Source organism: Epinephelus fuscoguttatus, linkage group LG9 (assembly GCF_011397635.1).
Source record: "Epinephelus fuscoguttatus linkage group LG9, E.fuscoguttatus.final_Chr_v1".
Lineage (NCBI taxonomy): Eukaryota > Metazoa > Chordata > Actinopteri > Perciformes > Serranidae > Epinephelus > Epinephelus fuscoguttatus.
This window is the reverse complement of record NC_064760.1, coordinates 17,369,363-17,397,330: the sequence shown is the minus strand read 5'-3', so window position 1 is coordinate 17,397,330 and position 27,968 is coordinate 17,369,363. Positions and strand designations below refer to the sequence as shown.

General features: G+C 40.1%; 2 protein-coding genes across 4 annotated transcripts; one reads left to right on the top strand and one right to left on the bottom strand.

Annotated features, from left to right (window-relative positions):
- Positions 1–71: 71 nt before the first annotated feature.
- Positions 72–16,125, top strand: lamp2 (lysosomal-associated membrane protein 2). Of its 3 annotated transcripts, none has more exons than XM_049586793.1 (9): positions 72–242; positions 2,790–2,905; positions 4,477–4,687; positions 4,789–4,950; positions 5,034–5,263; positions 5,364–5,471; positions 6,826–6,880; positions 6,974–7,144; positions 14,839–16,125. In XM_049586793.1, exons 1-9 carry the CDS (start codon positions 197–199, stop codon positions 14,979–14,981), a joined length of 1,242 nt encoding a protein of 413 aa, XP_049442750.1. In that variant the 5' UTR covers positions 72–196; the 3' UTR covers positions 14,982–16,125. The 3 variants fall into 3 exon arrangements, with proteins under 3 accessions (XP_049442750.1, XP_049442749.1, XP_049442751.1); XM_049586792.1 differs by having other exon boundaries at positions 12,534–14,979; XM_049586794.1 differs by lacking the exon at positions 14,839–16,125 and adding an exon at positions 8,252–12,350 and having other exon boundaries at positions 75–242.
- A 1,869-nt stretch (positions 16,126–17,994) lies between these two features.
- Positions 17,995–25,205, bottom strand: atp1b4 (ATPase Na+/K+ transporting subunit beta 4). Its single transcript, XM_049586581.1, has 10 exons — positions 25,110–25,205; positions 24,520–24,568; positions 24,235–24,303; positions 23,370–23,586; positions 21,764–21,892; positions 21,523–21,627; positions 20,971–21,170; positions 19,780–19,836; positions 19,602–19,694; positions 17,995–19,049 (listed from the first exon to the last, which is right to left on the bottom strand). The coding sequence occupies exons 3-10, from the start codon at positions 24,298–24,300 to the stop codon at positions 18,888–18,890; spliced, it is 1,029 nt and encodes a 342-aa protein (XP_049442538.1). The 5' UTR covers positions 24,301–24,303; positions 24,520–24,568; positions 25,110–25,205; the 3' UTR covers positions 17,995–18,887.
- Positions 25,206–27,968: the final 2,763 nt, after the last annotated feature.

Genomic DNA, 27,968 nt, shown 5'->3' with positions numbered 1-27,968 from the left:
GTAAAACAGGGAGAGAGATTGAAAGCTAGACTGTAGTCCACACCTCCATCTGGTTTGAGACGGTCCCTGTCATATGACTTCCATTTCCTGGTACAGTCGGCGGCTCAGATACATCCCAAACACCGCTGACTGAGCGACCCTGTTGGATATTCTCTTCTTCTCTCCCGTGGCTGACACTCCAAACTGCAAGGCGACCATGTACCGATATGCTGCAGTTGTTTTATCCCTCGCCCTGGGAATCGGTACGTATCATCACCTGAATTAGTCTTAAAATCAGATGCAAAAAAAGTGAAAAAAAATCGCTGTTTGTTTCTGCGAAGTGACGTGATGAACGCTAAACTTATGGGACACTCCGGGCCTGGTGCCTCTGGGCTAAAGCTAAAGCTGCTCTGGATAGAAAGATTAAACATAAGTGTATTAGTTGTCTGTGCTCTTTAGTGTTAAAGACAGAAATGTAATCTGAGTGTGAATTTACTGTACGGGCCTTAAAACGAAAGCATCACCGCCTGGTCAATTGAGTAGCAGCCCAGTCGTGATGTTTTGCTAATGTGGCTAGCTTGCTAATTGTTACCTACGTCAACAACATCAAACTGGAGCGCTGCTAAGTCGATCTGTGCACCTCAATAAACTACATTTCCCCACACAACTGCTATGTATGTTTTCATGTTGTGGTATAACATCCAAACAATGCACTGACAGTAACTGTAAAGGTAGCTTTAATAGTCATAGTAGTCATAGTGCCATTCCATAATGTGCTGGCTAGTCAACGCTAGCTAACTTAGCCGTTAGCTTGCTTATTAGATAACACTTGTTTTGAAGCTCAAGTTCGAGGTAATGATAAAACCTTCTGAGTCATGTCTGCTGCCAAACAACGACAGCCACACACACCAAGGTTAGAGGCTATAAATAGTGTTTAAAACCCAGTTGGCACAACATAAAACGCATTAACAATGTGTCAACTGGCTAGAATAGTTAGCATTAGCAACGTTTGGCAGTTTACAGTAAGTTAGCACGTGACGGTACAACTAGAACGAATTATCGTTTAGCTAACATTGTGTGAGGTAGTTAGCAAATGAGCTAGCCTCAGTCACAGCGGTACGTAAGATGATAAATAACAATATATTATGACTAAAAAAACAACAGACATTAAAGGAGAAACAAGAATCGTCATAGGCAAGATCACTTTTTATTCCGGGTGAGCGCTTGAAATGAGGAATTACATGTAAATTGGAGTAATTTAACGTTAGTTCAGTTGATTCCTCATTTGAAACAAAAGGAGGAATTTAACAACCTAAATTCCTCATTTAAAACTAGCTTGATGCTACTTGATGTTTTATTTAACAATATCTGTATTTTATCTTATTATAACAAACATTACATAATTAATAAAGTGGACAGTCTTGGTCCTATCGCCCCACCCTTACCCCTGTCTTTGGCTTTATTGATCATTACCCACATTTTATTTCATTAACTCCATCAGTGTCCCTGAGGTATTCATAAGAAACAGACAGCTTTCCTTTTGTAATTTATGTTTCCATAGCAATATATGTCGATTCATGCTTTGTTTGTTCACATTTTTCCATCCTGTGCCTATTGATTTCTTACCTTGTGAGAGACACAGTTCTTTACATGCATGGCCACTCTTTTTAGAAATAAAAATCACTTGGATAAATAGACAGGTTGCACAGCTTTTTCTGGTTATCCAGGTCAAGATCCGTGTTCCAAAAACTTAAGACTACATTATTATATTCCCATGGGCAGTGAAAGAGTGTTCCTTTTTGGCATTTGATGTGCTGTAATTAAGATAGTGGTTAACTAGTTTTGTCACAGAGGTTATATTTTGCTTGTAGTGTGATAGTTTTTCTCAAAAGTAAATGTCTATAGCTGACAGATTCGGTGTTACACCCAATTCTGTGACCTTGTGAGGAATTTCAGCTATGTTTCTACTGCAAATGTTTTTATCATACATTCACACACACTGCATTTTGATAGGCTTGAACAAAAATGGTGCTCCCATAGATAGGGTCACAGATTGATAGCTGTGATTTCAGTATACTGAAGTCTGTGTGAGGAAAAAAATACATATTTTAAGTGTTGACCAAGCATTGTCAGATGAGATGTCGCTAATGTTATGTAGCCCTACAGTAAAAATACAGTATTTATATAGCAGTGTTTCAAACATCCATGTGACTTAGAGTTCATGTTTACTGCTTAATAGGTTTATGATACAAAGAGATTGTGTCAGGCAGCTGTTTTTGAGTTGTTGACAAAGCATTCTGGCAAATCCATATAGTGAACCTGAATGGACTTTGACCTCTTTTCTGTGAAATTGTATACAAGGTCTTAGAGCCTGTAGAAAGATATAGGGATTTATTGCAAGTATGACTGAAAATCTTTTTTTTTTTTTTAAGTGTGCTGTTGTTTTAAAATATTACTTTAGTGTTTTTGTCAACTTGGGGTCATGTGATTCTTTTGAACATTATACTTTTATGACAAGTGAACTTAGATATTCCCAGCCTGTTTAGAAAATGTGCTAATCCAAGTTGAATTTTAGTACATGGCATTGGCGGTGGTGGTCATCTGATGTCAGCTGATGTCTGAGTTTGTGGTTGTTTTCCTAAAAAGGTGTTTGTTGGTTCTCATCCCTCTTATTGGAACAGACAAACTTTACATGAGTTTCCATTTTTTGCAGCTCTATCTTTAGTGAAGAGAGTAACCTATTAAATTCCAATTGGACTAATAATTAATTAGAAGAGGGAAAGTGGTGTAATGTTTCTTTCCTTTTCCAGCGTTCCAGCTTTCACACGGCACTGAGGTGAACGTCACTGACAAAGACAACAACTTATGCCTCTATGCCAATCTAATGGTCAACTTCTCAGTCTCCTATGACACAACTGACAATAAGGTAAGTGTCTGGTCTTAGTCACAGTAACCTCAAGACGTTCTCATATGATGGACTGTTTGGTACACAGTATTTAGTACTGAGGCTGCACAGTATCTTTATGAGGTTACTTTGCTGATACAGTGAAGCAGCTCTGCTCTTATCAGGAGGCCTCGCCAGCGTGACTATCAGACAGCTCTTGTGGAAGCACATGTCACCATGGAAAGGGGAAATGAGGATAGTCACTACAAAGCAAAGAAATTCTTTCTATTCAGCATTTTAGTTAGTGAGTTTTCCTGGTGCACATCCTGCGATTGTTATGTCCTGTGTTTTCACTAGAGAGCTGTTGTGATAAAGAAAGCAGCTCACAGAAATTTAGGGAAATTTGCGAAATTTCATATTAGCTGTCTATTAGACGATGTTTGCAAAGGACAAACTGATGAGAAAATCTTTATTCTGTTTTTCTTTAAGAATTAGACATGCCTAAATTATTACTTTATGCCAAGCACATCAGATGAACAATTAAACAACGCTCGTCTTACTTGCTTGGTGGCTGATGCTTTTGCATGAATGAAAATTATGCTTTATTCAGTGTCAGTGACTACATTTACGTTCACAATAATATTCAACTACTATTTTGAATATGACAATATTGTGAATTTGATAATATTCTGGTTGGATATTCTTAATTACAGAATACATTTCTTCTCAATTGACCCTTCGCTAAGCCCCGCCCCTTTGTGAAGGTCTGACAAGCTGTCAGAGTAAGCATGGAGCCCACACTGTAACTAACTGCACTCCCTGAAGAAATATTATCACATTTTTGGAAAAATGAAACAGTGATTGCAGAGAGAAGCAGACAGAGGGGTCTACAGTCTGTGTTTGAAGGATATATCCAGGATGTCAAACTGACTCAGCAGCAACAACAGGTTAAAAAGACAAAGATGGTTAGAAGCTAAAGCCGAACTATAGGCTACAGATCACAGTGTAAAAGTGACCCACCACATCACTGCTGATCGACACACAAGACAATGAATATAAAGGGAAGCTTCTGTGCACACCGCGATGACACAAAGCTGGTTCAATATCAGCAGACTTTCCCTGCTTCCCTTCACTGGTTCCTGTACGGAAGCAAAAGCAGCATGTGCATACATTCAGTAGGCTATATCTTCAGTAGCTAGCTAGCTAACCCTACACTTTTCAGGGTTTGATTTTGGTTTTGGAACAGGGAAGAAACGTATATCTTTTTCCAACCTCCCCAGGTAACGAGTATCATTAATACACGACACGGGAGGGCAAATATCATAAGTGGCTCCAGCCGTTACACATTTCCATATTTTGACATGATGACAGCCATGTTAGGGCACGTTAATCAGGGTATATGTGGCTGCATGTAAATGGGGATTTTAGTGTAATATTCACTTTCATGAGCCATGCAAACTGCTTAGTAGGAATATTGCCTTTTTAGGAATAAGGGCAAAAAAAAAATATTTTATGCCTGTAAATGTAGTCAGAGTCACTGTCCCTGGAGATAAAACTGCTAAACTTTTTTTTTTTCTTGAGGTCTTAAAAGCTTACACTCTGCTCTCTTTTAGAGTGCAACAACCGAGTTTGAACTTCCTGAAACAGTCACATCAGATGGAAGTAAGTGTGATACCACAAGCTCATTGTTGAAGATTAATTTTGGAGAAGGACACTCCTGGAGCATGAACTTCACCGTGAATGGAAAAATGTACCAAATAGACACCATTACGTTTTCCTACAACCTTGGTGACACAAAATTCTTCCCTAAAGCATCGACAAATGGTAACTAATACGCCTCACAGTGCAAGACTAATATACACACATGGATGAAAGGCTTTGTACTAATGCTGATGTGTTTTTGAACGACTTTGAATTACTTTTAGAAACCGCAAATGTCTACGTGAAGCCTCACATTACAGACGTAGGCATGGACACCTGCTACTCCTGCAAGAGTAAAGAGGTGCTCGAAGCTGATTTGGTCAATCAGACGCTGTGGAACGTGCTCATACAGGCTTTTGTCAGTAACAACATCACGAGTGAAAACAGTAAGTGCCGATGCAGTGTCACATCTCATCCTGCCTATGATATTTCTCTCCTGTTTACATTCATCGTCTGTTCTCTCACGCAGTCACTTCTTGTGCTGCTGATGTACCCACAACCCCGGTTGCCCCCACCACTCATGCCACCAGCACTGCGGCTCCCATCACAAATGCTACGTCCACTGTCCCTACTACCACCACCCCGACCCCACCCCTCCCCACACCCACCACTGGGAAGTACCACTTCAAGCCCAATGAAAACAGCACAGTTTGTCTGATGGCTTACTTTGGCCTGCGGGTTGCTTACAAGCAAGCTGAGGTATGTTCATAAACAGTCTTGTTTTCCAGGTGATTTACACGTGATCTTCCATTGTTCTTTTTGTTGATTTGATTCCCTTCTCTTCTCTTAATGTCCCAAGATGAACTTTGACCCCAATGGGACCACCATCTCTGGATCATGTGGAGATAACACCAGTGAGCTGGTGGTGGTGTCCAACACAATGACTATCATGCTCACTTTTGTCCATGTAAGTCTGATAAACCTGTATGGTCACATTTTCTCAGTATTTGGCATTAAATGGCTTTACAGTGGAAACTGACAACTTTTTCTCCCCTAGTGTTTCCAAGTGGTGTTATTGTTGTTGCTGCTGGCCTCCAGTTTTCCTCAGAGCCTAACAGCTATTACAGTTTCCATAGATACTTTGATCATTCTAACATCCACCATGTTCGCTACTGTGGATAGTAATTACAAAGAACCTACACTGATACTCTTTGGATAGCTATTGATAGCTATTGGGAGCACAAAAGCGCTATCCTCTTCCTGTTTTGGTTGTGCAGTGGTTGACATCATGTGTGTGTGTATATTTTGGGCTAAAAGCCACTAAAATGTTTACATTTCTCAACTGATTTCCATAATTCAGTATTATAGTGAAGTGTTTATGATCTTTGTGAAGTAGGAAAAAAAGGTTATGACTCTAGTTAATTAGAATCTCGATATATATGGTTTTAATTGCTGCTACAGTGTGTGTCAGGTTAACATGAACTGAATTACTTACTTGTGGAGATGTTTGTATATAATTTAATTTAACTGTTGTGGAAGTAGACAGCTTCTCAAATTGTGCTGCTAGCTAGCAAAAGATGTCTACTTCCACTTTATGGTTTATGATAACCAAGTGTATGTGTTATTAAAAAAACTAAAAGCATGTTGGGCTATCAAATACAATTTGTTAATTTCTTAAAACTATTTATTTAACACAAGAAAAATATACAGAACAAGGCAGTCTTTTTGGTCTACTTTATTTACAGTAAGTTTGATTTTGTAGTCATATGACTAACAGCAACAGTGTCAGAAGTTGGACATTTCCACCATTTATCCTTCTTTTCTCCCGCTAGTATCGTGCACTCTTAATCAGTTAGTGGTGTTCAGGTGTTGCAGGTGTGAAACTGAGGACTAGTTCAAAGTTTACTGTTAATTTTGACAATATTAAAAGCACTAAAATAGCACCAATTTGTAATGTGGAGTTTGTTTGTTACCTTAACTCCTAAACCCATATTTGTGGATGTGATTTCTACAGTAGCACCACTGTCTTTCCATCTTTATTGTTTCATACTTCTGGTCGGGAATCTGTGAATTAAGACAGACAAACAGTGCTGTAACTAGGGACCAACATTACATAACTTCACAGAACTAGACAGGATGCTACAAAATGTGACATGTTCACTGACAGTATCACTTGACCCTGAAAAGAGAGAAGGGAAATGTTTATATCCTGGCTGTCCTTGATGCTGAGTCTTTGTTAGCCTTTGGTAACTGAGAGAGCTGAAAATGTCATGTGTTAAAATACATTGTATTGATGCATATTTCTATTTTCTGTCCAACAGGACACAAAGAAATTCCGCCTACACGCTCTGAACATCACTGGAAAGACGAGCGCTGGTAATTACAATAAGTAAATCTACCCACATAGACCAGACACCACACTGAGAAGTAAGCTGATGTTTTTCTCTGTATCTGTGTGTTTCTTTCAAGGTGTGACGTTCTCTGAGGCAAACACCAACCTGAGTCTGTGGGAGGCGGCTGTCGGCAGCTCCTACATGTGTAACAAGGAACAGAGCTACAACATCACGAGCCAGCTCACCATTGACACCTTCGACCTTCAAGTTCAGCCGTTCGGAGTCAAGAACGATGTTTTCAGTACAGGTAGGTTATTCTTTAATGTCTCTTAAAACAGACTCTGCTGACCAAACTGTTTCTTATTTAGAGCGGAGAGGAAGTGGGTGATGACGCCAAGAGGTTGTAACAAGATGAACTTTGTTGTGTCAGAAGCAAATAAATGAGTTGTTTGTTTGTACCTGTACTAGGGCTGAGTGTCATGTGGAAATTGGGTCCAACAGTGTCTTAGTTAAAGGCAAGATAATATGATCATGTAATGTTTTTAATGCAGTTAATTTTCCCAAAGAAAACAAAAAACATTTTAGGTCACAGGTTTAAATTAGTATGCATTCAATTTTTCAGCTGTTTTTTTAAAATTATTGGTTGTCCAGTAGCTCAGTGGGAAGAGCAGACGTCCCATGTGCATTTTTTCAGAAAAAATATTTGGTTAACATGTCCTCTGATCGGTAGCCCTGACACTATTTGTGTTGTAGCTAAAAAGGAAGTCACAGGCTGCTGCCACACAGCCTTAGTACTAGCTAGTGCTGTTGTACTTTATATTAACTTAACAAAGGGAACGTGCTTGATCATACACATTTTAAAGTAGTGGTTTTTAACCTTTTTGGCTTACGTCCCCTCAAAATAAAGCAATTTTGCTAATAGTCCCTCCTCACAAGTCATCTGAAAGATTTTAGTAGAGGTGAAAGAGTCCAGTATTTCACAAGAAGAAAGCAGAAATTAGAGGAGAATGTAATAATTCTTGTGACCCCCCTCAGACTGTTTTCTTGGGACTCTTTTAGAGGTCCTGACCTGTAGTTTTGGACCCATTGGTTTAAATTCTTGACAGAGACAGTGCTATTTCTAATCAAGTCCATCCAAGGCTCAACTTCCTGAACAGGAAGTCTGGTTAATTTTCATCACCCTGATCACTTCAAAGGCACCCAAATCACCTCCCAAAGCAGATCCTCATTTGTATAAAGTGCATCTGTGTTTCCCAAAGATGTTCATTCAAATGAACAGTGTTATGTGACATCTCTAAAATAGTGAGAATTAAGTGTTGTGTTGCCCACAGTTGATGGCAAATAAAACTGCTGTCGTGCTGCTGTGGTTTTAATCACTGTTTCACCTGTTGACTGACTCTTTCTTTATCTGCAGCCCATGAATGTTCATTGGATGACACCAGCATCTTAATCCCAATCATTGTTGGCGCTGCGCTGGCTGGCTTGATTCTCATTGTAGTGATCGCTTACGTGATTGGTCGAAGAAAGACTTATGTTGGATATCAGACCCTTTAAATCCAGTGTGCAATCAATATCACGGGGTTCCCAAGCCTGGTCCTTGGGTTTCATGTGCAATTGTTTTTTAAATTGGCAAATAACATAAAGATTCAAGAGTCAAAATCTAAACTGAAGTCTCTGCTGGGAAAAAATCTGCAGTGCTGGATTTTATTGGTCATTACGAGACATGAAAAGCACATGGAGTATTTTTGAATTGCAGTAGAGGGTCTTTAATGATGATATAATACGGAGTAAATCCATGTAACAACAGAGGGTTTGGTGTTTTTCTCAAGGACCAAACTTGTCTTCCCCCGATGTTTGTTTCTTTTTTGTTGTTTTCTGGATGTCTTGTCTTTCCCTTATTTGTTGTGTTTTTTGTTAATGAGCAAGTGCAGCATCCACACAACCCTTTTTATTTTTATTTAAAGGTATAATATGCAGAAATTGACAGCTACTGCTTGTAAACAGTGTCCCCAGCACAAGTGGAAGCCAACCCCAAATGCACTATATTTGTGATTTTGGCACCGTGTCCACGATTCTCAGCTTCCTTTTGGATGCGTGCTGCGTACAGTCTGGCACCTGGTCGCTACCTTTTTATTAAGTCCCGACTTCACCTGTGCTGTCGCCAACATAGTGGGTCATAAGTGATGACTGAGGGATTCCTTTTGTATGAGTCTATATATTGTTTTTTTAAGGAAAATCCTGCACCTTCAAGTTATTCTAATCACATGAAAAGTGACTTTCAGTATGCAATATTTAGAGTTCCTATGCAGGTACATCACACTTCTACACTAACAAAAGCCTCTGGACTCTAATTTTTCAAGTGTTTTTCGATGACTGACAGTCTAAATTCCTTGGATCCTGCACTTGCTCTACAGACATTCCCTTGTTGTTTTCTTTTATCATTATTTAATCTTTGTGCACATTTTAGTTCCTTTTATGGTCTGGCTTTTCATCCCCACAGTTTTCCAAATTAAGACATAAAAGAGTTTTCAGCAGCATTTACTTCACAAATCAAAGGTAGATTGTCGGTCAGATTTCTTTCTTTGTTCCCAGAAATTCATTAACAAGGATGAAGGTCTACTCCATTTGGAAAGTAGTCAAGGGAAATATGCTTTAGCCCGTGTTTGTCCCCTGTAGAGCAGGAGAAACATTGGAATTATTGTCCTGATTATGGGGCTCCAATCATCATATTAAGAATGTGAAAGTGTTTGTTGTTGAGCATTAATGGACCTTTTTCATGGTGGACATTTGGGCATCAGGCAGCAAAAGTCCAGGTGTAACTAATGACATTAGTGAGTGGCCCTGGAACTGGCAAATCATTAAATCATTGTTAGTGTTATTAACTACACCTGTGCTCTTCCTGCTGCACCACGTCCGCCATTTTAAAAGGTCTCTTACATTTGCACACACTGCACTCAGAGAATAATATTAAAAGAAAGGCCAACTGTTATTTTCTCACTCAACACATTTTGGCATTAGGTTTAGAAAAGGGAGAGTTTTGATATGTAGATAGTCACTTTCAGCGCAGAGAATTCTGAAACAAGGATATATACATCTAAATGCACTAAGGCGCTCTTTACATTATTGCATTATGTTGAGTCTGTTGTCACATTATCTCACCTGTGTATAGGCGTGGGCTTGGCCTGAGCTCTGAGGGCTGCAGCTGGATCAGGGGACGTTAAAGCCCCTGAGAGCTTTGTTTCGAATCTAAAGTACTTCTGTGTAACATTTAGCATTCACAAATACACAAGCAGCAATCCAAAAAAAGGTCCTGAGGTATTTCTGCACGAAGAGTTTAATCCAGTTAGACATTTTATTAAATACGCTTATTTGCTTTCTTGCCAAGAGCTAAATCAGACAATTGATAGCACTCTCATGTCTGTCAAGCTACATCAGCACATGCAGCTCATGCAGCACAAAGACTGGAAACAGAGGGAAAAACTAGTCTGGCTGTATCCAAAGGAAACAAAACCGCCCACCAGTCCCTCTGATGCTCACTTAGCATGTTGCATCATGTTTGTTTGGAGTGGTATCAGTCTTTTCATCTGACATCTGACTCAGCAAGAAAGCAAGAAGGGTATTTCCCAAAATGTCAGACTATTCCTTTAAAAGCTTTTTCACTCCATCAGGACCTTGTAGGTGAGGTTTGATCCAGAATTGGCAAAGAACAAACATGCCTACACCTGACTTAGGATTCTGATTAAAAAATAAAAAACAAACAACACGAAGGTGTGTGATATAATCTTGTGATACACAAAATTGTTGGCAGAAAGTTGTGTTTTCATGTAGTCACTCATAGTAAGAAACTTAAATTAAGCTTTCGGGAGCTTTTAAGTCAGGGAATTAGTGCAGGTTTGCTTTAATGCGACCCATTCGCCAGAATAAATGTTGGCATTGTACGTTTCTGCAAAGTGACAATGCTGTGGTAACTGTGTGGTTAGGTTTAGGCATAAAAAAAACCTCTTGGGTAGTGTTAGAGAGGGTTATGTTTTGACTTAAAAATACCCAGTTTGGTCGCAACAATCGGCATCTTCTTAAAAAATACCTAGTTTTGTCACCATAACCACAGCTAAAAATGTCCCAACATCTCATTTAAAAATACCCGGTTTTGTCGCCACTAACATGGCTGGAAATGTGCCGACATCATGTTAAAAAAATAATCAGTTTTATCACCATTAACGAAGCTGGAAATGTCCTGATGTCTTGTTTCGAATGACACGGTTTTGTCACCACAAACACGGTAGGAGATGTCCTGATGTCCCTTTAAAAAAAACTCGGTTTTGGTGCCATAAACACGGCTGGAAATGTACCAACGTCTTGTTTAAAAAAAAACAAAACAGTTTTGTAGGCATTGTTGCAGCTGGAAATGTCCTGACGTCTTGTTTCAAATGACATGGTTTTGTCACCACACACATGGCTGGAAGTGTGCTGACATCACCTTAAATATATTCAGTTTCATCACCATTAATGCAGCTGGAAAAACCCTGGTGTCTTGCTAAAAAATACCTGGTTTTGGTGCCACAAACACAGCTGGAAATGTCACTAGTCTCCAACAGTGGTCCTCTGCTCAGAAGCCATCACGCCATCCACCATCCTCTCCTCCTTCTGATGAGAAACTCCTCTCATATACATGTAATCTGAACTAAGTCACTTTAGAAATGTTGATAAAACGTATGAAATGCACAAATCTGCCATTTACGGTTTGCATAAATACACAATGCCAACATTTGATTCTGTCGACTGGGCTGAGTGATGCAGTATCAGGGACAGAGGCAGGCCCCAGAATGTGTACTTCTTTAATAATAGAAAGCCAATGTGACACGTGGTAGTAGCTGTGTATTTTTGCTTAAATCTAGCTCAGTGTCGTGTACTGTCAGCCTCGTTCCAGCTCTCCAGGACTGGAGCGTCGCTGGCAGTACGCCACACTGAATATGAGTAGAAATAGTTTTTAAGTTGCTTATAAAGGTTGCTTTCCCAGGACATTGTACATGTGTATGAGTAATAGCTATGAATCAAATAAGAGCTTTGATTGTTGCCTGTGATTGTTGCTGTCTTGTGTATTTCAGCTTTGTACAAACTCAGTTGCCTTAATTACAAAGATGGTTTTGCAGCACTGCTGTAAATGTTTATGTTTATGACATTTTCTTATCGTCAGTCTCCCTTGTTCTCATCTAACAGGTTTATCATCATGACAACTGTGCCTTGCTTTGTCTTGTTCATTCAGTAACTACCTAATAATGTTAAGAAACCTTTTTGGTAACATTGCACACACATGTTCAGCAAAGGGAATTCGTGCTGCAAAACCATCTCGTTAAAGATCATTTAATGTGTGTTATGTGGACAGAAATGATTTCATCTCCATTCACTCACGCTGTGAGCTATACTGAATTGGATTTCAAATTGTGTGTCAGACTGAAGTGGAGCTTTTTAGTCTTTTAAGATTCATGGAAATAAAAATGCGTTGCTGCCCTGGACACCTTTGTTAATGTTTATTGCTTTTGTGAAACTGCTGCTGTAAATACTTGGGAGTTTCTTCAGGACTTTGAGCCGGCTACATCTTTCTTTCAGCCATTCATGCCTTTAACCATTAATATTTTTTAATTCTTCTGTTCAACCTTTGAGACATTCACCTCTCTGCTCTCTTCACTCCCGTCTAGCTGAGGATTGCCAGGGTGATGCGAGAGAGAGCTTCCTTGTTCCCATAGCTGTCGGAGTTGCCCTGCTTGTTCTCATTCTTATCGTTCTGATGGCCTATTTCATCGGGAGAAAGAGAAACATGGCCACTGGCTACGAGTCTTTCTAGTTAAACTTTCGTCATTCAGATCTTAACTCTCTTCAAAGGGTAGTCAGTGAATCGCTGCCTCTTTGCCTCGCTGCCTTTGACTAATTGTGACAAATTACCATAATGTGTTGTATTGAAGTTTCCATGTAGTGTTAAATGCTGTTGACTGTCTGACTGTAAAGGAATAGTTTGACATTTTGGGAAATGTGCTAAGAGTTAAAGGAGAGGGTGGATATCACTGTTGTTTTGTTTGTTAATATGAACATGCACAAAGACTGCAAACAGAGGAAAACAGCTAGCAGCTTTGTCCAAAGGTAATAAAGACTTGTTTACCAGCACCTTTAAAGCTCACAGGAAAACTTGCTAGTCTCCACTTTCAACATTCAAGGGTGGGTCCATTTGCATTTTTTTCTGGGTATTTCAAATGGAAACAGCCTCTCAGCCATTAGCAAAAGCAGTGACATATGTTAGGGCGCTGATAATATTGATGATTGATAGGGCTGTATGAGGTACTGATCCACAGTCAGTGCAATATTTTCACCGCTTTACCTCACCATCAGATAGCCCTTTTCAATGGGGAGCTGCAGCTGCTGTATCGCTCTCTTCAAAGCCACGAAACTCCATTGACAAAAACAGTAATTTTACCTCACAGAATACAGGAGTTGCCACCACAATTAGTTGATTGTGTGACTTTTGGACTAACGTGAACTAACGTGTCCACAGCTGTACATCGCTGAGCTTCTGTGCCAGTTTCGGGTTTAGAGGAATATAGCTAACTTGGAAATGGATAATGCAATTCTCAAAGAAGGCTTGGCTCAGTCACAAACAAGCACATTAGGCGGACTGGGGGATTTATATGTCGCACCCTCATCGTGCAGAAAGCTATGTCAGGTGGGAAAACGTTCTTAGAAGGACTTAGAAACGTAGTATATTGACACTTAAACACAAGTACTTCGACCAATGTTTAAATGTTTGGATTTGAATACATAAAGGTGAGCATATCTTGTATGATTTGAGCCTGTTTCTGACCCGATTTTTGAGCCACACAACTCATTTTAGAGGTGGACAGAATTTCAGCTTTGTTGGGCATCATTTGCCATGCAGTGTACAGAGACGAGCGAGGACCAATCATGGCCAGGACATCTGCTCCTGAGCAGCAGTCAGATGTTTATTATCTCTGATGTCAGAAATTTTTGTCCGCTGTTGTCAGGCCGTCGTAGTTAATTTCTTTCTCACTGCACCTGTGCAAAGTGGCAAACAGAGCATCTAAAAGTGCCATGGTGATGCAACGCCTGTACACGCTGCCTTCTTTAATGTTTCTTCCCCTCCTGTCACGACTGATATGAACAAGAGAAACGTTGCCAGTAATAAGTTGCTGTGAACTGCAATGTTGTAAATTTACAGACCTCTGCGGGCAAATATACTTCCACCTGCCTCAGAGCTTTAAAATGAACTGTCAACAACATGACCTGAGTGCTTACACGTACAGTCTGAGCACTCAGGTTGAGACTTGACGATCAAACCAACTAGTGTCAGCACATTAATCTTGAGCTGTGGCTTTACATTGCAGACAGTTTATTTGTACAGTGGGAGTTGGAAATGAGCTCCAGTCGTACAGTTTTTGCCCAACTTATGGGACACTACCAGGAAGCTACACAATTATTTAAAACCTCAAGAAGAAATAAACAACGGATCCACCCTTTAAATAGTTTAAAGAAACATCCCTAGGCTCTAAAATGTTATTGGACTGAATGGATAAACATGGGTTGTTTGCAATGCTGCAAAAGGACATATATCAACAGTTTAACAGCTGCTTCATGTTGAGTTAACAGACGTGAGGGTGGTACTGATGAACGAGAACATTTTGCACATTTCCCAAAATGTCAGACTACACCTTGAAGAATTTCCTTCACTCATTCTGCCTGAACATTAAAGTTCACATCGACTAATAAGTAATAACTTGATTTCTTTTATGTGCCTTTGTTATATTTCCTCTAATCTGCATCTGCGTTGTTGGTTCCACTTCTTATAGAGTCTGACCTCCTCTCTTGCTTCTCTGCCTCTTTCCTCTGAGCCTCTGTCGACTGTAAATTTCCTCAGCCCCTCTCTGAGTACTGTTTCCCGCTGACTAAAACCACTAACCTGCTGTCTGTCTGTGTCTCTTTCTGTCTGTCTGTCAGCTGAGGAATGCTTCCTGGACTCTGATTTGAGCTTTTTGGTGCCCATTGCAGTGGGCGTGGCGCTCAGCTTCCTAATCATCCTTGTGCTTATCTCTTATCTGATTGGCCGGAGGAAGAGTCGCACTGGCTACCAGTCTGTATAATCCAACCCGGCTGCTTCTGCCTCTCGCACCCTCTCAACCCCTCAAAAAACACTCTCCCTGCCCGTCAGCGCATCGAAAGCATCCCAAATTTCCTGCTCATTTCCGTTCGCCTAAAAATAAGCTTATTTCTCGTACACAGTTTAAAATTGATCCCAGCAACCTCCCCCCAATAGTTTCCTTTGGTTTATTTTTATTATTTTGCTTTGATGCCAATGACTGAATCGAGTACCAAAACATTTATGATCAATATTGCATCGTTTGATTGTAGATTGCATGTTTTGAAAATTAAATTTCTGGCTGTGAGTAGCCGTCCACCTCCTTCTCCCCCTGAGAGACCCCCCCCCCCTTCTCCTCCTCCTCCTCCTCCTCTTCCTTCCACCCCAGAGAGGCTTTTTCCCCTCTCGGTTTCTGTGCTGTATAATAGTATATGTGTAAATTACTCTCTTGTATAGAATGAATGACATTGATTTTTGATGACGTGAATGTAACGAGCAAGCGCCACTCATTCACACCCCTGACGCCACACTGTTCTCACGTTATTTTTAACCCACATGTAACATAATTTAACACGTAAATCAGACACTACCTGTTGCACATATAGTCACTTAATTGTAGTTTGATGAAAGGGACACTAACTGAGACACTTTACCAGCATTGGGACCACTTTATTTTTGTTGTTTTGGGGAAATGTGTGATGTTTTATGTTTCTGTCACTCACGTTAGGGAGATTTATTTTCTTGAAATGTTCACTTCTTTTAAAGGAAAAGTATTTGGTGAGTTAATTACAGTGTTGTTCCCTCATAGTCCTGTGTGAGCTAAAACTTCAAACCTACATTGGTCAGCAGGATCAACCTTGACTGAATGTACGTTAATTTCTCCCGACACTACCCTCCATGTGATAGAGCAGTAACATAAACAGCATGAGCAGGTCATGAGTGATATTTAAGTCACACCGTTTCATTTATATGGCCCTCAGTGACATTCGATCACTCCTCCCCGCCCCCAGACAGTTTCGTGCCTTTCTGTTGTGCACCTCTGAGTTGCTTGCTTGAAGCTTGTCTCCATCTGATGAAGAATGTGATATGATGAGCTTGTTTAACACAAGTGGGGAACAAATTAAATAAAGTTTCGTTCTTGTTTTGTATCACTGTCATTCTTTTTAACGGCTTTACTGCTTGTAGTTGTGAGGTGTGCAGGACAGGAAGGTCTTGTGACAACTGAATTCAGAGGTTAATGGTTGTAACACTGAACATTCACACTGCTGAGTAAACTAGAGCAATTGCTCAAAATGTACGTTAGACTTTGATCAACGGTGTGTCTTTTATAACCAGAGGCATGACTCTCACTCTAGTTCTTACTGAAATCAGACAGATATGCTGGTTTACACAGAGGTCACACCATTTTAATTTATTTTATTTTATGCTTGTTTGGGTAAAGCTATTAGCAGCATGAAATAATTAAAATGAGCTCTACCTTTACCTGCTGCAACATTAAAGTGATATATACACACAAATACACCACGTTCTATAAAATACATGATTCTGAAACTTTACTTTCAGACTTCAAAGTATATTTAACTTAATTACTTTTACTAATGAAAAAGCTCCTCAGTGTCAAGGCCCCAGGTGTGGATCAGATTCACCCTGAGATACTGAAGGCTCTGAATGTTGTTGATCCTTCTCCTGTGCATCTAGCACCATCACCATCAACAATTGCCTGCAATACCAATGACATTTTCATCATCCTCAGCTGTAGTGGCTAACAAGCTAAACTACACTAAGAGGTGTTAGCATTTAGCTCAAAGCACCGCCTCAGTACAGTCTCACAGAGCAGCTATGGCTGTAGATTTTTAGTCTTGTTACAACAAATAAGGATATACTTCACATTGTGAAAGTCATGTGAGAATGCATGAACTATATCCTCTTTTTGTTGGCCCTGATGGGGTCTGTTAGACCTCTAAACAAACTACTGTTATTGAACTCCAGTAACAGAAATCCAGATACACTTATTAGAGGGTGACAAGTAAAAACTACTCGTGTATAACCGATATGAAAATTAGATGTGTTTACAGCTGTCATCAGAAGTGGAACCAAATCATTGCTCTGCAAGTCACAAGTAAGTCTCAAGCCTTTGCACTCAAGTCTCAAGTCAAGCCCCAAATCATGAACTTTGAGTTTCGAGTCCTCGACTAATTAATATTTAAAAATAAATAAACATGAATGCTTTCTAAAATGTTTATTTGTGAAACCACGTTTGTTGGAAGTTTTTGTGTCTCCAATTTCTGACCCACATGTTTTGCAAACTGCGTTTTGTTTTTTGTTGACCACCTCAAACTTTTTGTAGACAAATACAATTATCTTTGGTATAATTTTTTCCAGGAGATTATCAGTAAGGTAACATTAGTTCGTCATGGTTCTCTCTTGCAGCTTGACTGGTTGCTGTTGGATTTCTTCAAAGGAAATGGATCTGGGGAATTTAATGTTGACTTGCGGAGAACTAATAGCTTAAGTGTTAGTTACTTTAGTAAATGAAGGGAAATTAATTGATTTAAGGTGCACCTTTTAAATAAACTTTTAAACCTGTGAGCTTGGGGGAAGTTTACAAATATTTCCGAGTCAAAAGGCTCAAGTCCAAGTGAAGTCACGAGTCATTGGTGTTGACGTCCAAGTTGAGTTGCAAGTCTTCTTTGATTTTTTCAAGTCTAAAGTCTTCAAATTTGTGACTCAAGTTCGTGTCATGTGACTTGAGTCCACACCTCTGGTTGTTGTACAACAAAAGAAGAGTGTAATTTTCTGCAGCAGATGTCTGAGTGGCTTTAAAATGATCATAAAATTAGAAAAAGACAGAAGACAGATGTTCAGATATAGCCTATTTACCTCCAAAACTACATACTTACTTATACTATGACCAAACTATCCCACTTGTAGAGTTAAACTGAAAATGATGTGTTGAAAGTGATTTCTTTAAGTTGATGCAGCCTGTCAGTCCCATGTGGAAGAAAACTTACAGTACATACCAGAACATTGTATTTATTATAAGAACTATAATAGGAATAAATACAACATTGATACCATGTTTAGTAGCACAGTTCAGACAGGATTAATACTATCACACAATAGTTATACTTTTTATAACGGTACAGACCTTTGACAAACTATTTCACAGTACAGCATGTCTCTTTATTGATCAGTCTTGTGTAGTATTTCATTTTCAAAAGCAAATGTTTTTACAAAAGAAGGCAAGAAGTGGCTTGTGATGCTTTATCATAAATGTATAATACTGCTCTATTCAACAAAAATATAGTAATAGTGTATTTGCAGTCATTTATTATATCTTTTTTACTGTGTAAGTACAGTACAAGTCCTGCTTTCAGTGTTTGCATGATAGTTCTTTGAATTCTTACAATATACATGTTTGAAAAATATAATTCAAGACAAATTAGTACACGTTGTCACACGAAACTGTGCACACAAAACCATAATCTAACCTGATACAACAATATTTTCTAATTGCCTAGTAATGTTTTAAGTCATAATTGGATTTGCATAGCCAGAAACACTAACTATTGGGCAGAGTGTAATTTAGTTTGATTAATCTCGCTAATCATTACAAAATATCAGGAACTGTAACTCGCTCTACGCGCTCGTCCTGTGCTCAGCACTGTTTGTTGTGGGTGCAGGTGCCAGTAGCACGCTCAAGATACAAAGATACAACACAAACAAAAGTGTAAATGACTACTTCTTGAGGAATTTGTTTCACAGCAGAAGACGTGGATATTTAGGTGAAAGATGAGGAGAGGGAAATTACATATTTCATGGAAAATAATGCTTCAAAAAAAATTTTTTTTCCCTTGTACATTTTTCCTGCCTCATTGTCATGGGAGCATCTGGCAGCGACATCTTTGCCTTACGCTCCGACATCCAAGGAGAAGGTCACACTGCCCAGGTAGCGGTCAGTGGGTGAATCGTTAATGATGCCCTTTCCATTCAGTTTGCATTGTACTTGGATGTGAGTGTCGTACTGCACTCCTGCAAAACGCACAGCCACCACCGGTGAAGAGTAGTTTACCTGAGACAGGTGAGACACGAGAGGTCAAGACATGACGGGGGTCATTTAAAGGAGAACACCACCAAATTAAGAATTCCAATATATTATTTCTATGGGAAAGCTTAATCAGTTTTGTGTCATGTGAACATGAGCTACTCTCTCTCAAAGTCAGAAACCAGAGACAAAAGGCTCAAACTTATGATGTCGTCAGGTGTAAAGTCTGGAGCTGCTCCAAAGACAATGAATGGGAGGCTGATTTTGTGGGCCCACATGATGTTTTCTTTTTTTTATACCCAAATTCTCAGTTGTGAAACAGAAAATATTTTCCCCGGGTGCTCTCAGTGTCATCTAGAAGACTTTTTTCAATTCATCATCTATGGAGCAGCTCCAGACTTTAAACCCTATGTCATCACAAATTTGAGTTTTAGCACACTGTTTTTTTTATTTAAAGAGACTTGTTCATGTTTACATATATTTTTCGGACAGTCTTAGACCATAACAGTAACATGTATGAATTTTAAAAATTAGCGTAGTTCCCCTTTAAATAAAATTGTCTGTGTGTTACCCACTCACATGTCTGAGCTTCCCATAGTATGGATAGTACTTCAGGTCAAAAAGGCTTGTAGGAAAAAATTGGAGTTGTCCCAGGGCTTCTGGAGGTCCTTTCTGCAAGAGAGAGAAATTATGTTTCTTTGACATTTTCTGGACATGTTGCAGAGATAAAATTAAAAGTGATGGTGGTTTACTGTACCTTAACTCCACAAGTCACATTAATCGGTTTGCCCTGGCCTGGTAAGTACCCAAGAATCTATTGAAAAGTGAGAATAGTAAGAAAGAAATGACAGACTGGAGTAATGTGAAAATACTTGGAGACCAATGTTGTCCTTTATGGAAGGGATGATCACTAATCTTTATCTATTTAGGTAGCACTGTGCAGGGATGGTAAGGTTGGGATGGGGGAGTACTTTAGTTAAACAGTAGTAAGTGAATTTATTTGTTTTTCAATATTACAATTATTATTGCTTTTAATTTTATTGTGTCTTAATTTCTTGTCTTGTTTGACCTCTTTCACTCCCTTATATTGTGTATTAACTATATGAAACAAGGCATGATATTCACTCCAAGGAAGTCTGTATTACTGTGGTATAAATGCTTCAAAATATAAAATATACTGCGGGTTCTGGCTGGCTTTCTCCCACAGCCAAAAGACATTCAGGTTGGGTTAAGTTGTGACCTTAAATTGGCCGTAGGTGTGAATGTGAGTGTGAATGGTTGTCTGTCTCGACTTGTCTAGGTTGTACATTGCCTCTCTTCTGATGGCATGGGATCAAGGGCATAGCTTTTGTTTAACATTGGGAAGGGCACATAAGAATTTAGGGGTCCATCTAAAATCTACACCTCAGACTGGGATAGGCTCCAGCCACCCTGCGACCCTGAATAGGATAAGTAGTTACAGATAATGAATGGCCTCAAACTGAACTCCGATGGATGTTTGTCTGACAAAGACTTTGCAGGTTGAAATGTTGCATTAATTCAGATTTTGGTAGCTTGCAAATTTCAGTTTTTCATTTTCCTTTGTATTCTATTTTCCTGTCCTGCACTGGTTTGATGTGCACAGTGTCCACCGTCTTTGCTTCAAACTGAACTCCAGTAGGATGTCAATACGTACATCGAAAAAAATCCTAGCAAAAGTTTAATTTTAACTTGAATTAAAAATGTAAGAATATGACTTGGCATTAATTACCATACAAAATGTTAACCATGACACAAAGTAGTGCTCAAATGGCTTCTTCAGCCTCTCCCCAAAACGGCCAGAAGATGTCACTCACTGAGAAAACTGTGAGCTCCAACAGTCCAGTAACAAACTGTGTCCCTGCTGTTTTATGTTCCCTCTTTTCTTTGTAGTGTGCTGTTTTACAGGTTTTGGTGACACTCATCTTACCCGGTTCATTCGGAGGAGGATGCATGGCCTTCCCTGAGAATAGCCATAGTGGGGGTCCTGCAGCCCCGAACACTCCCCCAACCAGGACCTCTTAAACTGACACGCTTTCCGCTCTGCACTCTCCTCCAGGTCGTCCTGCATGAAGTATCTGTCCTGTGCACAGCGAATATTCTTCCTCTCCTGAGCACCATCGTTATACGCTGAAAATGGAGGGCAGGGAGAGAGAGGCAGAGAGGGAGGGAGGGAGAATGAGAGAGGAGGGCATAAATAAACCCCTGCTACAGCAATGCTCTGCCAGACTCAGGCCTCTGATTAAGGAAGCTTGACAAAAGCAGGGTGAGAAAAAAAAAAAACAAATTGAATGGCTGCACTCTGCCCACAAAGGGGCTTCCCTTCCCAGCATGCCCTGCAAGAACCAAATGGAAAAAGGGGACAAAGGTAGTGAAGATGAGGATTAACTCATTGCATGCCTGCTTAATGTTAGACAAACTCAACAACCTCATCTAACCCCTTTATCTTTATCATCACTCTCCTCAATCACTGCTGACTCACGTCTTAGATATTCATCCATAGACCTTGCATACTTCTTCCAGGATTTGCGATCAGAGGCGTTGAAGGCGATCTCATGGCCTTCTAGGTGTGGGGCCATCGTCATACCTGCCAGTGGAGACCCAGAGACAGTCAACTGTGCTGAGACTCAAGTAGAAGCAACAGACTGAAGGACGGTCGAGCAGAAAGGAAAGCGACAGCACAGGATGCAGCGGAGTGGTTTGAGTTTGGGGGTTATATTTACCTGGTGGCATCACTCTATCATTGAAGGTTGGATGGTAGGGACTAATAGACCACATGAGGCAAAACAGACAGCCGCCAAACATGGCTGCAAGAAAGATATAAAGTGCAGCGTAGAAGAGAAGGATAAGGCCTGAAAGAGGAGTGAGAAGATAAGATGTTAGGCTGAATATTCCTGATGCAGAGTTTGCAAAAAAAAGTTGCTTACATAACAGACACCTCTCAACGAATCATTTATCTGATCTGAGTGGAGAAAAACAATGAACCATTCCCTTTTTTCAGGCTGTGTGGTCTGTCTGTACTCCAGCTACTGTCCTTGATCAGGACGGTCACTAATTTGTTTACTCATACAAAAGCACTGTCCTCCCCTCGTGTCTGGACTTACAAATAAATAATAGTTTTAGTATAAAATCCACTATCCTGAGAACACCTGGACAAAGACACCCCAAGAACTGTCATTGTTCTGCAATTTTCAATTAACAGTCTATTAGCAACTAATCAAGCCAAACGTGCCCTAAATTAAATGGCTTTTGCTGTGCGGGCAATTTCACAGGGGACTAGCTGCAGCCAGCCTTGCGTCCCGGAGCCACAAAGGCCTTTCTGTTTGAGCTCAGTGAGAATTCTCCCAGCTGTCCTTTCACTCAGGAACACAGTGAACCTCCGGTTGCCATCGTAGTGAAGGTCTTTTGCAGCCATAGAGGCCTGGCCAGCTCCAAGGAGCCCCAATCACCCCACTCTGGTATTGTGTCCCCTGTTACACACTCGTCTCACAGGACACACAGCACAGACTTCAACTCACGGCCTTTCTTCGTCGGACACATGGGCCCCACTCCTCCACAAGTGTGCACACACTGGTTTTGTGGCTGAAATGAGCTCTTAGCCCTGCCTGGGATCCAGCATTTCAGCTTATGCAAGTAACACACACTTTCCTTGGATATTTTCTCTGCACTCAGTTGGATCATGTTTGCACATTGTGTACAGTGCAGCTGAGGGAGGGGGCTCAACAGCGTCACATGGCAGCTACCCTGGAATACCAAGAGGCTGCTCCATCATCATTGACTCAACAAACTCGTCCAGTCTGTGGCTTCTGCCAAATAAAGTTCGCCTGCACCAAAAGCTCAGATTGGCAGTGAGCTCTACGTGTTTGACTGCAACTAAGGGGCCATAAGCATGTTAAGTTCAAGGATAAGGTCGCCAGGGCTTTGGGAAAGAGGCTGTGGAGAGCATGGTAAGATGTGGAGGAATGTGATTCCCGGCCAATGCGAGGCCGGGACAGTGAGCTCCCGCTGGGGATACGTCCCCAGGCAGTCTGTTTTTGTCGGGCCACTCTGAATTGTCCATGCACCTATGTAAACATTGAGCATAAGGACACACACACACTCACAGCACAGTGAGCAGAGTCACTAGACTGCAGAGACATTTCTAACCCCAGAGTGCATCTTTTAAAGATATTTAAACACCATGTCTCTTGTTTAAGACCATTCAACTGTGAAGCATCCCATTTTAGATCTGTAATTACTAAACAGTAAAAAATAAAGTACTTTTGCATTAATCCAAACGCCCCCCCCACACCCCCAACAACACAAAACTTGTCTTTAACATCAACTCACTCCAGCTCTTCCCAGAGCGACCCATGAATTCGTTGGTCTCTGCATTCCACAGGTATGTCTTAATGTCGTCTATTTTCTGGTGGAGCGTCCTCTTGGGTAATGGCCTGCGCTTCCATCTCTCAAAGTTCAGGTCTTCCTGCTCTAGCGGCTGGTGCTCGGCCAACTCCTCCTGCTCTTCCTCCAACTCTTGGCCATGTTTGAGTAGCACTTTGTGAGGCTGGTGGATAGAAGAAGGAGAGAAAAAGCCCTCACCACACATATTCTCAACTGCTACGTTTCTGCAGTCAACCTATTGTCTTTTCAAATCACTGCAGGAAAAAAATGGCATGCCTTCTGATCCGAGTATGACCGACGATATTAACTGCCAGAGTGTGCTCTGCATATTAATGAACATCACACTGATGGTCCTGTCCCCTGTTTCTGCAAATTATAAACCCGCTGGTGACCTCTCTGGCACTCGTTGGGAGAGCTGACCTCCTCTGAGTGGACCCTCCTGCTTGGAGCAGCAGCTGCAGACAGCAGAGCTGGAGGGTCACTCTGACAGCCAGATGTTACTCACTGACTCTCAGCATCCACAGGCCAGGACACACAGATCCCAGAGGAGCCGCAGGACGCTTGAGAGTGTCACCAAAAAGTCATTTCATTTATGAGAGGTTGGCTTTTAAAATAATCTGCTGTTAAATGTTGTTAGTAGCTTTAAATCTCGTGCTAATTATATCATTTGATTATTGAGTTATTAATAACTGTTCTGTTTATGAAAAATAACTCCAGTGCTCATGTGAAACATGCCTTAATCAATGCATCTGCTTCAAGTGAATAAAGTGATTATAAAGTGATGTGTTTTCTATTTAACGTCAGCACTTACAACAGTTGGTGGATGGTTTTTAATGAGCTTCTCTTCAGCTCCTCCCTCTGTGGAACTGGGCTCCATATTCTTCACACAAGGAAAAGGTAGTTGTTAAACCAATCACATCGACCAAGCCATTGAGATAAAGCGACACACCTTTACATCTGCAAGCTCAAACAACATTTGCAAAACTTTTCTCAACAGCTTCAAACTATCTGAATAACTTTGCAAACCAGAATCAGACACAAGAAGTAATCATTAGATGTGACAAATAAAGTTTGAATGAGAGATAAAGAGACATACCTTAAGTTTTCTTGGCAATAAAAACGCGTCTTAGTGTGTCGAAAGCCTGCTTGACTCCCGGAGAAAAAAAATAATGTTTGTCAAAAAGTATTTGGGGATTTCATTAAAAAAGTTTTAGGCATGCAGAGGGGACCGGGTGTGGAGAGCCTCCTGCGACTAAGCGCGCATCATAGTGAATGAACGCTGGACAGAGAAAAACTGGGGGTGGGATACAAAGTGCTTTTTTTTGGTCCTGGAGACGTTTTGGCAGCGGCCTGGACCACAACACTGCATTCAGTACACGCACACCATTAGCCATTGTCTGCTAAGCTGGGCTAAGACTGAGGCAAATCCTGAATACAATATTTATAGCTTATCCCAACACAGGGCACTGTTGTCAATCATTGTCTGGCTGCATACTGTACGTGCACAAAGACTCAGACAATTTTTTAAATGGTATTATAATTATTATTGATTGGGCATATATTCAACATGACACAAAAGGATCAGAAATGAAATATCAGTCATCAGGTATTGTCCCTGCACATGCATGCGTATTGATCCACTTGCCAACGCCAGCAGTTTCATACACTCCTGCAGCGACTGCTTACCATAAGCTTCCCTCTGTGGAAGTTCAAGTTGTCCTCATCCCTGATCCTTTCTGTACGCCGGTCACGTAACGCTGTTACCCCATGTAAAAAGTGGGAGAGGGGGGACTTTTTCCCCTCTTCTTTTACATGAAAAGAGAAGTTGCGTCATGGAAAAAATCTCTTCTTTGAGATTTGCGCGGCAAAAACGTGCACGTGCTCTTGTGTGTGTGTTTATGTGTGTGTATTTTACAGTGAAGGTCAATGACTTTTCCCACAACATGAAGACATTTGCAGGGAAGCAAAAATCACAGAACATTTTGCAGGGAAAGGTATATAAAGTATCACTTCCATACAGAAGATTTAACTTTTTCTTATTGGTTTATGTCATTTAAAAGTGTCTTGATTACTTCTTACTTGTAACTGCAGGCTACATATTTAATGCATTGTCCCCTGAAGGGATTATGCATTAGTGCAGGGGCAAGCTCCATGGCTGGATTAACCTGCTAGAGGGCCCCAGGGCACAGATGAGCTGCTGGGCCCCTGTTAACCTCATATTCATCACACTTTCTGTGCATGTGCACTTTTTTCTTTGCTGCAATATGACTTGGCCACAGATTTGATGTGTGGTAATTTGATTAAACACATTAATTGAGGATGCCCATTTTGCTCGGTCGATAATCCAGCCCTACTCAAAGCAATCTGGGAAGTTCCAGTGCCTTGTCAGGAGCACTGTAGATGTACAGTATGCCAGCTACCAGCAGCCTTTCAGGTAATTGTCAACATGCACACCTGCCCAAAAAGCACTCTGTCACTTCTGAAAAATCTTTACTTTTGCAAATTCCAAAAAAATCTTCACTGAACTTTATGTCAGACAAGTGTTCCTGACATATACAAGTTTTTTGGGCAGGGGTATGCTACTTAAGCAACATGACATTGTATTGGGAAATAGCCCAAAACATGTTTTAATTATCAGGCTGCATGAATGCTGCATTTGCAGAGCTGTAGCCAATATTTATATATAATTTATTCAGTTAAGTAAATTCTGGATGTTTTAATGAATTTAAGGCATATAATAAATCAAACAGAATATGTATTTCCCCTGCAATAAGGTATAAATAATGTTTAAATAATGTTTCAAAAACTTTTTAACGGGGCCAGGAACAAAGTTCCAGATGGAAAACACTTCATCATATTAATTTATCTGGTCATTTATTAGTTTGTTGCTGGTAAAACCCTCAAATTCCCAGAAGAAAAGAAGAAGCTATAGCCCTGACAATATAGCAGATAAATTTGCAAACCAGGTGAAAAAAAAATGTACAAAGGCGGAGAATGATTAAAAAGGAAAATTTAGGCAACATATTTATGTCTGAACTAATATTTAGGTTGTGCTGTGTGATTATTTTACCTCTTTGAATGTTTTGGTTGCTGTGCATTTTCAGTCTAATATCTAACTTAGATTTTCTCCTTTTTAATGCTGCTATTACAAATGGTACTGTCTACCTTAATAGCTTACCTAAAATAAAATATAATGTACAAAACAAAACGTATGAGTTCCTTTTTTATTCCGGACTAGAAGGAATTGTGTAAAAAATTGTCTTCAGGGATTAAAACCTAAAACCCGCTTAAAACCCTAAGAGACGTGCCTGAACGCAGCATATGCCACTTTATTAGATAATTCATGTGCTGTTCCCAGGCAGTTCCCCGAATGTCTGACAGTTTTGAACGCAACGTTGTCCTGTGGACACATGATGGCGCTCGGTGCTCGGCTTGAACATGGCCCTGACCTGTGCCTGCTCCAACTGCAACTGTCTCCCAGACCACCAGAAGAACCTCCACGTCTATGTACTGTAAGACACAAATAATACCATGGAATAATTTAACATATTAAACATGATTTATTGGACTCTATGTAATATAAAGCAGATTGTCACGTAAACCTTTTTCCTCTGCTTGATAAACCCTCAGGTACTATTGATATCTTAACAGATTAGTTACCTTCCTATATTAGTCACGTTTTAAAATGCATTATATTATTTGTAACGTTAGTTGCTATACATTTAAGACAGTTATGAAGATGAACAGCCTTTGTTTTAAATCCCAAACCCATTTTTCCGATTTGTTCAGTTACCTTAAAGGTTGCCGTAGTTCATCTTGTAACGTTAGCTTGGAACGTTAACGTTAAAGAAGCTTACTATCGTAAAGATGGCGGAAGGTTTGGTGAATGTATATATATGTATTTTATCGATAGAGACGACATTATTATGAGAGTATCAACTAATTACTTTAACTGTTCACCATTTTATTTTGTGACCCACTGACAGGTTTGTAAGGGAAAGTAACTGACATGGCGGTGTAATGGTCACGTACTCCGGGGAAAACTGGTGTTATGCTAGCTTAAACATGATTTATATGTGATGTAAAGCAGGCTGTCCTATCAAGTTTTTTTTACCCCTGAGCATGTATGGTATTTACCAGTAAACCGACTACAGTTACTTCCCTGTATTAGTAACGTTTTTTAAAAAAGGTATCCCCACTATTTGTAACGTTAGTTACCATAACTTTAAGGCAATGAGGAAATTGTACAGCCTTTATTTAAAATCACAATCCCATTTTCCCGAGTTGTTTAGTTACCTTAAAGCTTGCCTAGCTCATCTTGTAAACGTTAACCGTTAAAGAAGCTAATTACCTTCAAAATGGCGGAAGATTTGGTGAATGTGTATGTGTATTTTATCGACAGAGATGACATTATTAGGAGAATATCAACTATATAAATTACTGTCATCATTCACCATTTTATTCTGTGACCTCAAATATGATTTATTGGACTCTGTGATGTAAAGCAGGCTGTCCCATGAACTTTTTTTTTTTTTTTTTTTTTTA